At 45.0% G+C, this 12,150-nt stretch overlaps 1 protein-coding gene across 1 annotated transcript in view; it reads right to left on the reverse strand.

The window, feature by feature from the left end:
• The window catches only part of RPS6KC1 (ribosomal protein S6 kinase C1), a 159,080-nt gene extending 146,940 nt beyond the window's left edge, over positions 1-12,140 (reverse strand). The window contains exons 1-2 of the mRNA XM_077282284.1: positions 11,759-12,140; positions 1,072-1,107 (exon numbers count right to left, since the gene is read on the reverse strand). Of these exons, the coding sequence (XP_077138399.1) occupies positions 1,072-1,107; positions 11,759-11,863 (141 nt within the window). The 5' untranslated portion in view covers positions 11,864-12,140. The remainder of the gene's footprint in view (positions 1-1,071; positions 1,108-11,758) is intronic.
• Positions 12,141-12,150: the final 10 nt, after the last annotated feature.

Here is a 12,150-nt window from a genome sequence, read left to right on the forward strand (position 1 = left end):
GTTCTGTGCCGATACTAAGGCGAGATTATCAGACTTTCCGGATGTAAAAAAAAAAAAAAAAAAGAAAAAAAATCAGATTACATGAATTACAGGGGTGTCCCCTTTCAGAAAAGTTTTTCCTATCAGCTTTTGTTACTAGTAAAAACTAATAAATAAATGCGCTTTACTCACCCTCATCAGGTCCAGAGCAGAGTTTTTTTATATCACGTTGACAGAGCTGCAGCCAATCACAGGGTTCAGAACATCTTGTCATCAACTCAGCAGAGCCACCGAGCTCAGCGATTGGCTGCAGTGCTGTCGGCATTACATCAGACAATAATATATGCCGGGAGCTGAAGCAGCGGAGACTCAGCACTGGACCTGGGAATATTGAGAAAAGCCCTAATGGAGCTTATAGGGAAAGCCTTTCCATCAGAGGATAACCCCTTTATACTCCGTGCGCTGGGAATTACGCTCAGATTACTGACTCGCCCTTTTATGTGACCCGCAACTTTTTTTCTGCCTCTAGACCTCTATGAGAGCAAAGTGAAGAGACATTTTGTGGATACTTTTTGGAGGTATGTGACATTTTCATTGCTTTTGCTGTTTTTTTAAAAAATGCTGCAAAACTCTGACACGTTGATTTTTCTTTTTAAACATACAGTTTAAATCATTTCATATTTTGATAGATCTGAAGTTAAACTTCTTTACCTTTTTAATATTTTTTTTAAAGCTTTTTACTTTTTTTAAATGAATTTTTCCTTTATTTTATTTAGTCCCCGTCAAGACCAAGACAGTCTTATCACTTGTTCTTTACATTGTAATTCTACAGTACTGAGTATGTAGATAAATCACTGATCTGCCATCTATAATGTCCTCCATTGTTGCACGGCGGCGGTCAATGGGCGCTGGAACGATTGTGGTTTTCGGATACAGCAGCCTAGATCTCTGCTCCCAAGACCCCGGAGAGGACAGATTTGTGGGTAGAGAAGGATTGGGATAAACTACACTTAAAAAGTAAAGTTTTCTTGGAGATAATCTTTGATATTGATCAATCTGAGTGCACACAGAAATTATTCAGAGCGGGATTACCTCCTGCACATCTTCAGGGTTCTTCCTGGAAACAATCTAAAAAAAAAAGAAAGAAAATCTCAATGTAACATAACACCAGAAAAATCCGTAAAATCTGTTTTTACGCGAAACTTTGTGTTGTCTAAAGTTCCCCCATTGTGAACACATCTGCAAGTAACCAAAACCGGAGCGAACACCACAGCGCCACACACTGTGTAGTGGTCGTTCTCAGGTAGTGCAGCTCAAAAGCTGTGGGTCTAGCATATAAATTTTAAAATAAAAAAGTGTAGAAACAAACATATATAAAACGTTTAAATTACTCCCCTTATACCAATTTTAAAATAACGAAATAAGAAACACGGTATCATTGTGTGCATGATAAAATATAAAACTATACAAAACCTACAATGAACGTTAAAGAGAAAAAAAAAGAAAGAAAAAAAATCAAGAATCCAGATATGAAGTTTTGCAGTCATTTCAGTTCCATCAAAAATAAATTTTATATATATATACGGTATATATATATATATATATATATATATATATATATATATATATATATATATATATATATATATATATATATATATATATATATATATATATATATATATATATTAATATATTATACATAATATAAACATATATATATTTTATATAAAACGCCAGCAAGACCAACAGTGAACGGCACTGTCTGTGAAACGAGGTTATCCAGTACTTCGGGCCCAGGTGTTGATAAATAAATATCCTGGCATCAGCCGCACATGAAAGATCATAGGTGCTCTTCTGAAAATACATGAAATTCCATGACCGTATGCAAGAAGAAAGAGAAGGCACTCACCAATCTAAAATTCCCAACTTTATTCCGTCTTCATATTAAAAATTACATGGTCGGGGGAGTGAGGAGTGGAGCTCTTGTGAGCAGGAGTAGACAACGGCCGTTTCGTGCTATGCAGCATGGAGCGATAAGGTTACCGGAGCGTCGCGAGCAGGAAAGGCCTGTTGTGGATCCGAGGGGCCGACGGAGGGTGAGTATAACACGATTTTTTATTTTTTTTATTATTTTGAACATTAGATGTTTTTACTATTGACGCTGCATAGGCTGAGTCAATAGTAAAAACTTGGTCACACAGGGTTAATAGCGGCGGTAACGGAGTGCGTTACCCGCGGCATAATGCGGTCCGTTACCGCTGGCATTAACCCTGTGTGAGCGGTGACCGGAGGGGTGTATGCGGGCGCCGGGCACTGAGTGCGGGGAGTAAGGAGCGGCCATTTTCTTCCGGACTGTGCGCGTCGCTGATTGGTCGTGGCAATGGTCGGGGACGTTTTGCCACGACCAATCAGCGACTTAGATTCCATGACAGACAGAGGCCGCGACCAATGAATATCCGCGACAGACAGACAGACAGACAGAAAGACAGAAGTGACCCTTAGACAATTGTATAGTAGATTATTATTATTATTATTTATTTATATAGCACCATTAATTCCATGGTGCTGTACATGAGAAAGGGGTTACATACAGGGTTATAGATATCATTTACAGTAAACACGTTTACAGTGACAGACTGGTACAGAGGGGAGAGGACCCTGTCCTTGCGGACTTACATTCTATGGGATAGTGGTGAAGAGACAAAAGGTCAGAGGTGCGGCAGCTCTGGCGGTGGTGAGGCGGCAGCTCGGTTATTGTAGGCTGTAGGCTTTCTTGAAGAGATGGGTTTTCAGGTTCCGTCTGAAGGATCCGAGGGTGGAGGATAGTCGGGACGTGTTGAGGCGTGGAATTCCAGAGGATGGGGGATATTCGGGAGAAATCTTGGAGGCAGCTGTGTGAGGAACAAATAAGTGTGGAGGAGAGTAGGAGGTCTTGGGAGGATCGGAGATTACATGAGGGAAGGTATTGGGAGACTAGTTCAGAGATATAGGGAGGGGACAGGTTGTGGATGGCTTTGTAGATCAGTGTTAGTAGTTTGAACTGGATTCGTTGGGGAATTGGGAGCCAGTGAAGGGATTTGCAAAGGGGAGAAGCAGGGGAGTAGCGAGGAGAGAGGTGGATTAGCCGAGCAGCAGAGTTGAGGACAGACTGGAGAGGTGCAAGAGAGTTAGCGGGGAGGCCACAGAGGAGGGTGTTGCAGTAGTCGAGGTGGGAGATGATAAGGGCATGCACAAGAGTCTTAGTAGATTGTGGTGTGAGGAAGGGACGGATTCTGGCAATATTTTTGAGTTGGAGGCGACAGGAGGTGGCAAGAGTTTGAACGTGCGGTTTGATGGACAGGGCAGAGTCGAGAGTTACCCCGAGGCAGCGGATTACAGGTGCGAGAGAGAGCGTGATGCCGTTTACCATAATAGATAGACCAGGTAGGAGAGATACGCGAGATGGGGGAAAGATGATGAGTTTGGTTTTGTCGACATTGAGTTTTAGGAAGCGAGAGGTGAAGAAGGAGTATATGGCTGACAGAAACTCCGGGATTCTGGACAGAAGAGAGGCGACATTGAGCCAGAGAGGTAGATCTGAGTGTCGTCCGCATACAGGTGGTACTGGAAGCCATAGGACTTTATGAGTTGTCCTAGGCCAAGGGTATAGATGGAAAAAAGTAGGGGTCCTAGGACAGAGCCTTGAGGGACTCCAACAGAGAGAGGGCGGGATGAGGAGGTAGTGTGGGAGTGGGAGACGCTGAATGTGTGGTCGGAAAGGTACGAGGCAAACCAGGACAGGGCAAGGTCTTTGATGCCAAGGGAAGAAAGAATCTGTAACAGTAGGCAGTGATCGACTGTGTCAAAAGCAGAGGACTGGTCAAGAAGGAGGAGGAGGATGGAGAACTGTCTGTTAGCTTTGGCTGTGAGTAAGTCATTAGTAATTTTGGTCAGGGCAGTTTCGGTGGAGTGGTGGGGGCGGAAGCCAGATTGGAGGTTGTCAAGGAGAGAGTTAGGTGAGAGGGGGGAGGAAAGTTGACCATGGACATGCTGCTCAAGGAGTTTTGAAGCAAACGGGAGCAATGATATGGGGCGGTAGCTGGGCATAGCAGTTGGGTCAAGGTTAGTTTTTTTGAGGATGGGTGTGATGGTGGCATGTTTGAAGGCAGAGGGGAAGGTGCCAGAAGATAGCGATAGGTTGAAGAGATGGGTTAGAGCTGGAATGAGCGTGTTAGTGAGGTTGGGGAGCAAGTGGGAGGGGATGGGGTCAAGTGCACAGGTGGTGAGGTGTGATCTGGAGAAGAGGTGAGTAAGCTCTCCTTCAGTGATGTTGGAGAGGGAGGTTATTAGGGAAGGGCAGAGGTCTGGTAGATGGAGTGGTTGGGGTGGTGGACAAGTAAAGGTTTGCCTTGTTTGGTCGATCTTGTTTTTGAAGTAGGTGGCAAAGTCCTCGGAGGAGATGAGTGGAGTTGGAGGTGGCAGTGGTGGGCGGAGGAGGGAGTTAAATGTGCTGAACAGTTGTTTTGGGTTGTAGGATAGTGAAGATACAAGGTTAGTGAAATAGGTCTGTTTAGCGGAGGTGAGGGCTAATTTGAAGTCAAATGTAGCTTGTTTGAAAGCAGTGAAGTCCTCTGGCAGGCGTGTTTTCTTCCAACGTCGCTCTGCAACCCTGGATGCTTGTCTAAGTTTTTTTGTGAGATTGTTATGCCAGGGTTGCCTATTGGTTCGTCGCACTTTGCCATGCCTGAGAGGGGCGACTGAGTCTATGGCTGATGTGAGAGTGGAGTTATAGAAAGCGGTGGCGCTGTCCCTGTTGTGGAGTGAAGATATGGAGGACAGGGGTAGGAGAGAGTCAGAGTCTGTGAATGTCTAGATGTGCGAGGTTTCTGCGTGTATGTGGTAATGGCTGGACATGGGGGGCGGGTGAGGAGGACAAGGATGAGAAGGTGAGTAGATGGTGGTCAGATAGGGGGAAGGGAGAGGTTGTGAGATAAGATAAGGAACAGAGGCAGGTGAAGATGAGGTCTAGTGTATGTCCGTCTGTGTGGGTGGCTGTGGTGGACCAATGGGTGAGCCCAAAGGATGAAGTAAGGGCCAGTAGCTTGGAGGCTGCTGGCTGGCGGGTGTCAGTAGGGATATTAAAGTCGCCCATGATGATGGTGGGGATGTCAGTGGAGAGAAAGTGAAGGAGCCAGGTGGAGAATTAGTCGATGAAGGCAGTGGCTGAGCCCGGTGGTCGGTATATGACAGCCATTTGGAGATTGGAGGGAGCGTAGATACGGACAGAGTGAACCTCGAAAGAAGGGAGGATAAGGGAGGGTGGGGTTTGGATAGGGTTGAAAAAACAGTTTTTAGAAAGAAGGATACCCACTCCTCCACCATGTCTGTTGCCAGAGCGAGGAGTGTGGGTAAATTGGATGCCACCATAACTCAGTGCTGCAGGTGAGGCCGTGTCAGGGGGCGTCAGCCAGGTCTCAGTGAGGGCCAGGAAGGAAAGGTTGCGGGAAGTAAAGAGATCATGTGGAGCTTGTTGCATATAGAGCGGGCATTCCAAAGTGCCCCAGGGAGAGGAAGTAGGGGGGTGGGGGTCAGTGGCACAGATTTTAAGTGTGAGGGGTTGCAATAGTTTCTCATAGTGTGAGAAGGATAGGTGGAGGATTAGTGATGAATGAGGCGGGGGGGGTAAGAGAGAGGGGAGGTAGTTATGTGGTTGAGGGTGCGAGGGTATGGGGTTACTGGAGGAGAGTGAGTATTAGTGGAGCAAAAAAAAGTGTGGGAAATGTGAGCATGGTTAACCCCTTCATGACCGTGGGATTTTTCGTTTTTCCGTGTTCGTTTTTCGCTCCCCTCCTTCCCAGAGCCATAACTTTTTTATTTTTCCGTCAATTTGGCCATGTGAGGGCTTATTTTTTGCACGACGAGTTGTACTTTTGAACGACATCATTGGTTTTACTATGTCGTGTACTAGAAAATGGGAAAAAAATTCCAAGTGCAGTGAAATTGCAAAAAAAGTGCAGTCCCACACTTGTTTTTTGTTTGGCTTTTTTGCTAGGTTCACTAAATGCTAAAACTGACCTGCCATTATGATTCTCCAGGTCAGTACGAGTTCATAGACACCTAACATGACTAGGTTATTTTTCACCTAAGTGGTGAAAAAAAATTCCAAACTTTGCAAAAAAAAAAAATATAATTGCGCCATTTTCCGATACTCGTAGCGTCTCCATTTTTTGTGATCTGGGGAAAGGTGAGGGCTTATTTTTTGCGTGCCGAGCTGGAGTTTTTAATGATACCATTTTGGTGCAGATACGTTCTTTTGATCGCCCGTTATTGCATTTTAATGCAATATCGCGGCGACCAAAAAAAACGTAATTCTGGCGTTTCGATTTTTTTCTCGTTACGCTGTTTAGCGATCAGGATAATGCTTTTCTTTTATTGATAGATCGGGCGATTCTGAACGCGGCGATACCAAATATGTGTAGGTTTGATTTTTTTTTTTATTGATTTATTTTGATTGGGGCGAAAGGGGGGTGATTTAAACTTTTATGTTTTTTTTATTTTTTTCACTTTTTTTTACTTTTTTTTTTTAAACTTTTGCCATGCTTCCATAGCCTCCATGGGAGGCTAGAAGCAGGCACAACGTGATCGCCTCTGCTATATAGCAGCGATCATCAGATCGCTGCTATATAGCTGAAATGCAGGTGTGCTGTGAGCGCCGACCACAGGGTGGCGCTCACAGCTACCGAGGATCAGTAACCATAGAGGTCTCAAGGACCTCTATGGTTACCTTCCTGATGCATCGCCGATGATCACATGATCGGGGGTCGGTGATGACGTCATTTCCGGCCGCCCGGCCGGATGCGGTAGTTAAATGCCTCTGTCTGCGTTTGACAGCAGCATTTAACTAGATTCTGCCCGCGCCTATTGCGGGCACATGTCAGCTGTTCAAAACAGCTGACATGTCCCGGCTTTGATGCGGGCTCACCGCGGAGCCCTGCATCAAAGCAGGGGAGCCGACATCGGACGGTATAGTACGTCCGATGTCGGTAAGGGGTTAAAGAGCGGGGGAGAAAAGAAAGGCAAGTAAAGTTAGAATACAGTGAGTAGTCTTACCGTCTGGCCGATTTCTGGACTATTTCTGGTATATTTCAGATGACACACTTCAAATATGTAACTTGAAATTATGTCACATCTGACTAAAGTCAAATCTAACCCGCTCCATGCAACTTATACCATTCTAATGACCAAGAAATGAAGCCAGGTGAGACAGGGAGCGGAGGAAGGAGGTGGAGGAAAGTCCACAGCAGGGGACAATTAACAGATTGCAGATAATACAAGATTTGACTACCAAAGATGGAGACAGAGGCAGGATAAGATCAAAAGATGGGGCTAGGTGTGAGGAGCACAGAGATATCAATATGCAGTCAGAAAAGTTTTCAGAATGATACAGGAATTAACGTCAGGGAAAAAGAAGCAAAGTACCACTTAGAACAGAGGGAGAGAAGTACATGGGATTCAGGGGCTCAGTGGCTAATCCACAGTAGAATATATATATATATATATATATATATATATATATATATATATATATATATATATATATATATATATATATATTTTTTTTTTTTTTTTTTTTATTTTTTTTATTTTTTTTTTTTGATCTATTTGTTCTGTTAACACCACAATGGTATCAATGAAAACTGCAGCTCGGCAAGCAAAAAACAAACCCTCACACAGTTCCAGGTAACAGAAAAATAAAGAATATATTACAAATCCCATAAAACAAACAAAATCAATTTTTTTTTTTACAGCGCTCATTTTAAAGAAAAAAAAAATAACCTAACATGATTCTCCAGGTCAGGATAATTATGGAGTTAGCAAACCTGTATATTATATATTTATTTGTAAATATAAATATACACACATACAGTGGCATTTTTGTTAAGTGTGATTACTTCTGTCTGGTTGCTGCAATTACTGCACCGCACCGATGGGGCATTGAAGCCACTTGGGTATAAGACATCCTGAGGGATCTTGCTCCATTCCATTTGCAAATCTGCAAACAATTCATCTTTATTGCTATGGGTACGGCCCCCAACTCGTCGCCCTGACTCATCCCAACGGTGCTCTATAGGGTGTAAATCAGGGGATTGGCTCGGCCATTGCAACAGGCGAACACAGGATCATTGTCTTGCTGGAATTTCCAGCCCCGGCCTACTTTGGTTTTACCATGTGGCAGCATTACCACCTCCAGTATATCCTAATACATGGTAGCATTTATCCATCAATTCTATGCAGAGGGCCTATGGCAGATGCAGAAAAGCAGCCCCAAGCCAATACATTGCCACCACCATGTTTCACTGTAAGTGTTTGGTATCTTACATCATTACGTTTTCCAACTGGGCAGTATGTACAGTGCTTGTCATCACTACCAAATAGAGTGAACTTGGATTCATCCGACTACTACACCGTAGACCAATCTGTCTCTTTCCATAAACAGTGTTCTTTGCCCCCCCCCCCCCCCCGCTGTTCTGAAAATACTCACCCGGCTCCCTCGTTGGCTGTCGCTGCTTCCTGTCCTGGCCGCACCTTCTACTGTATGCGGTCACGTGGGGCCGCTCATTTACAGTAATGAATATGCGGCTCCACCCCTATGGGAGGTGGAGCCGCATATTCATTACTGTAATCGGTGGCCCCACGTGACCGCATACAGTAGAAGATGCGGCCAGGACAGGAAGCAGTGACAGCCAACGAGGGAGGCGGGTGAGTATTTTCAGAACAGCGGGGGGGGGGACATGGAGCTTTATTTTAATCACGAAATACCACTAAAAAAATGGATTATTCATATCTTCTTTACAGCAAACGCTGCTGCACAGAAGATATGAATCGCGGCTTCAGCATGATGCAGGGGACAGCGCTAAACTTTAGCGTTGTCTCCTGCATGGTGTGTGTGGTACCCAGTGGGCACACGGGAGGCACACGTGTGCCACACTGATGTGCCACAGAAACGCAGGGGCACACGGACAATTCCGGTACCGTTTTTTTCCGGTACCGGAATTATCTAGACGTGTGAGACTGGCCTTACTGGAACTCGTGCATTCAACCCCACTGCTCTTAGCCGTCGTGCCACAGTTTGGCGATTCACTTCGGCCCCATATTCTTCATTTCCTACAAAATCTGTACAGCACTTATGGACATCAGATACTGATTTTTTCTTAAGTGATTAACTTTGGAGGAAGCTTTCGGTGGTCATCCACTTCTAGGTTTGTCAGCTGTTCTAGAACTTTTTTTTCCGTTTCTTTATTATAGGCGACACTTGACTGAGAACAGGTAAATTCCTTAGTTCCCTCTTCTTCGCTTTTGCCTGACTTCATTCTCAGAATATGCAGCTTCCTGACATCTGGAGATAAATCTGCCTCTGTTTTAATCAAAAACTTAAAAAAGTTTTTTTTAAACTAATGAAATGTTGAAAACTAAAAAGGGATAAAACAATGTCAAACACAATTTTCATCCTTATAGCTGACAACCATTTGCTTGCGGTTTACTCAGTAACCGGCCCCCTATTTTACATATTGCATAGAATATTGTGGGGTTCGAAAAAATACATTTACATTGAGAAAAATGGCGGAGGCACAGTAGCATGTAAAGGATTATGCCTCTAAAAAAAAAAATAAATAAAATTACCTTCATGAAAATGGTGGGGGCGCATTCGCACTAGCATGTATCGCCATTTTGCTAGAGAAAAAAAAATGGCTACAAGAAAATGGCGCTGGCGATTGTGCAGAATCCCTCACTTTGTCATTTTTTTTTTACCCTAAGGATGTGTGACGGTTGCAATTTTACAATGACCAAAAGCCCTGATGGAGGCACAGCCTAAAATATGACCAGCACCCCACCCTGCGGCTGCCAGGCCCACTGCTATTATCCTTCTGCCACTGAGCCGGTGTCACGTCAGGTCGTAACAGCCGTGCAGAGCAGCAGCCGCCTCCCAGGAGACATCGCCGACATCCATTACATTTCTCAGACGGAGAAAACACCAGCGGACGTGCGGCTCGGAGGAGGCTTCATGTTACAAGCAGCAACTTACAGCGGATGACACTAATGAACGAGAAAGATGGAAATCAGCAATAGTCTGTTCCCGGAGGCACAGGAGGCGCCGCAACCTGTCAGGACCATTTACTACTGAAACTATTGGTTACGACTGTATAAGTCCTGGTAAGGACACCCTTTTAGCTTCCATCTTTGTGGAAGTTTGGGGAGACCCTTCTCTGTTCCCCATGACTGTGCCCAGTGCACAAGGTCCATACAGACATGGAGGGGAGACCATGACCGGCCGCGCAGAGCCCGGACCCCAGCATGGGATTATATAGTATGGAGATGGTGAGCCCGGACTCTCCCCAACCTCAATATCGCTCCTCAAATGTTCTTCTGGATGAAGGGGCAAAAATTCCAAAAGACTCCTCCAAAATCTTATAGAAATTCATTCCCAGAAGATAAGAAGCCGTTATATCTGCAGAGGGGTTGACTCCACATTAATGTCTATGGCTGTATAATGGGAGGTGAGAAAAGCTCTTGGGGTGGAATTTGCAGGGGGCACAAGCTTTTCTGCATATACGGTATTAGAAAGTTTCTGTATCGTGTATGCAAATTAAGGGAAGCGCCAGCCCCCAATCTTTTATAAAAACCTTGCCTCTATTTGTTTTTCTATCTATCTCCACCGTTCCCCGGCTCTATAAAGCCAGAACTGTCAATCAAAGAAGAGGTGGGCAAAGAGATAGCGGGAAAACAAGGAGATGGGGAGGTAGAGTTAAATGTTTGGCCCCGCCATGATGCACCGAGCGCCTGGGCTTGGTTTGAACAGTCAGTCTCTGCTTGCAGAGTCCCTTTAAGTGGGTAACTGTCTTTGCAGAGGTGGCCGGTAACCTAGGCAATGAGCAGTACACTATCAAATTAAAAATCCCTCCATTTTTGAGAGCACAAAGGATTTTTAATAAGGGGTTAAGTGCAAAATTGTTTGATTTTCTAAGCACTTTGCAATTTTGTGAGCAGGAGCACAAACCCAGCAACTTTGTCCCCATAGTGACATGTCAGAGGAGCCAGGGCTGTGAAATTGGTAAGCCAAACCTAAAAATCCGACTCCCCAGCCCTGGGAGGAGCGCGCCTTTCTTTCAGCCTCTGGACAATAGAGAAGTCATAACCGCGGCAGTTCTTCCCTATTCCCCATATCTCTGCTGACAATGCAAGTCTTAATGTATAGTCAAAGTATCATCCTTAAAGGGATATTATCATATCCCAATATGTATTAATAATAACAGCAAACACCTCCAATTAGAAATGTAGTATAGTTCTTCTGATCAGTTATCTCGATTACCCTATGTGCAGGCATCACAGCAGGTTAGCTATCCATGGTTACGACCACTCATAAAGTGACACTTAGTTGTTAGTGGTCATAACCATGGCTACCTAAGCTGCTGCTGTTCTGCACATGGGGTAAGCGACATTGCTTATCAGAAGAACTGTCTACATTTCTAATTGGAGGTATTTGCTAATATTATTACACCTAATAGATATTGGGATAGGATCTTGGAATACACAGGGGTTTTCCATACTCAAAGCGTCCCTGTACGTTACTACAGACTTGTGGATGACGGAGCGCAATGTCCACACTGTCCTGATTCCTCGGTATTGACAGCGCCAGTGCGCAGTCACATGACCATACACATCCGCTCTGCGGTCACAGACAGACTAGTCGCCGATCCGTTTTGGTCAGTGTGTCGCCTGCACGCACACTGGCACTTACCCTGGCGGTGACTTTGTAGATAGTGAAGCCTTTCTGGTGCCTCCTGGGGTCGGTGACGGTGTAGAAGCGGGCCAGATCCCCTGCTTTGTCTCTTTGGGATATCATACTGCTCCAGTTACACCCAGAGAGAGTCCATCAAAGGATCAGCACCCTGACCAGCAGCCATGTAACCTGCACCTCTCACTCACTACTGCCCATAGCCAGTGCACACATCATTCACCCCCAGGCAGCCATAATGCCGGAGACACAGGACACAGCACCCTCCATATACCGCACACTGTGTCACAGGACCTACAGACACAGCCTGCCCCACTCTCACACAGCCCTGTAAGCCACACCTCAATCCCGACTTCCGCTTCCGGTGAATGAACCGCATAACCGTACTGAGCCTA

The sequence above is a fragment of the Ranitomeya variabilis genome, chromosome 2 (genome assembly GCF_051348905.1).
Source record: "Ranitomeya variabilis isolate aRanVar5 chromosome 2, aRanVar5.hap1, whole genome shotgun sequence".
NCBI classification, from domain to species: domain Eukaryota; kingdom Metazoa; phylum Chordata; class Amphibia; order Anura; family Dendrobatidae; genus Ranitomeya; species Ranitomeya variabilis.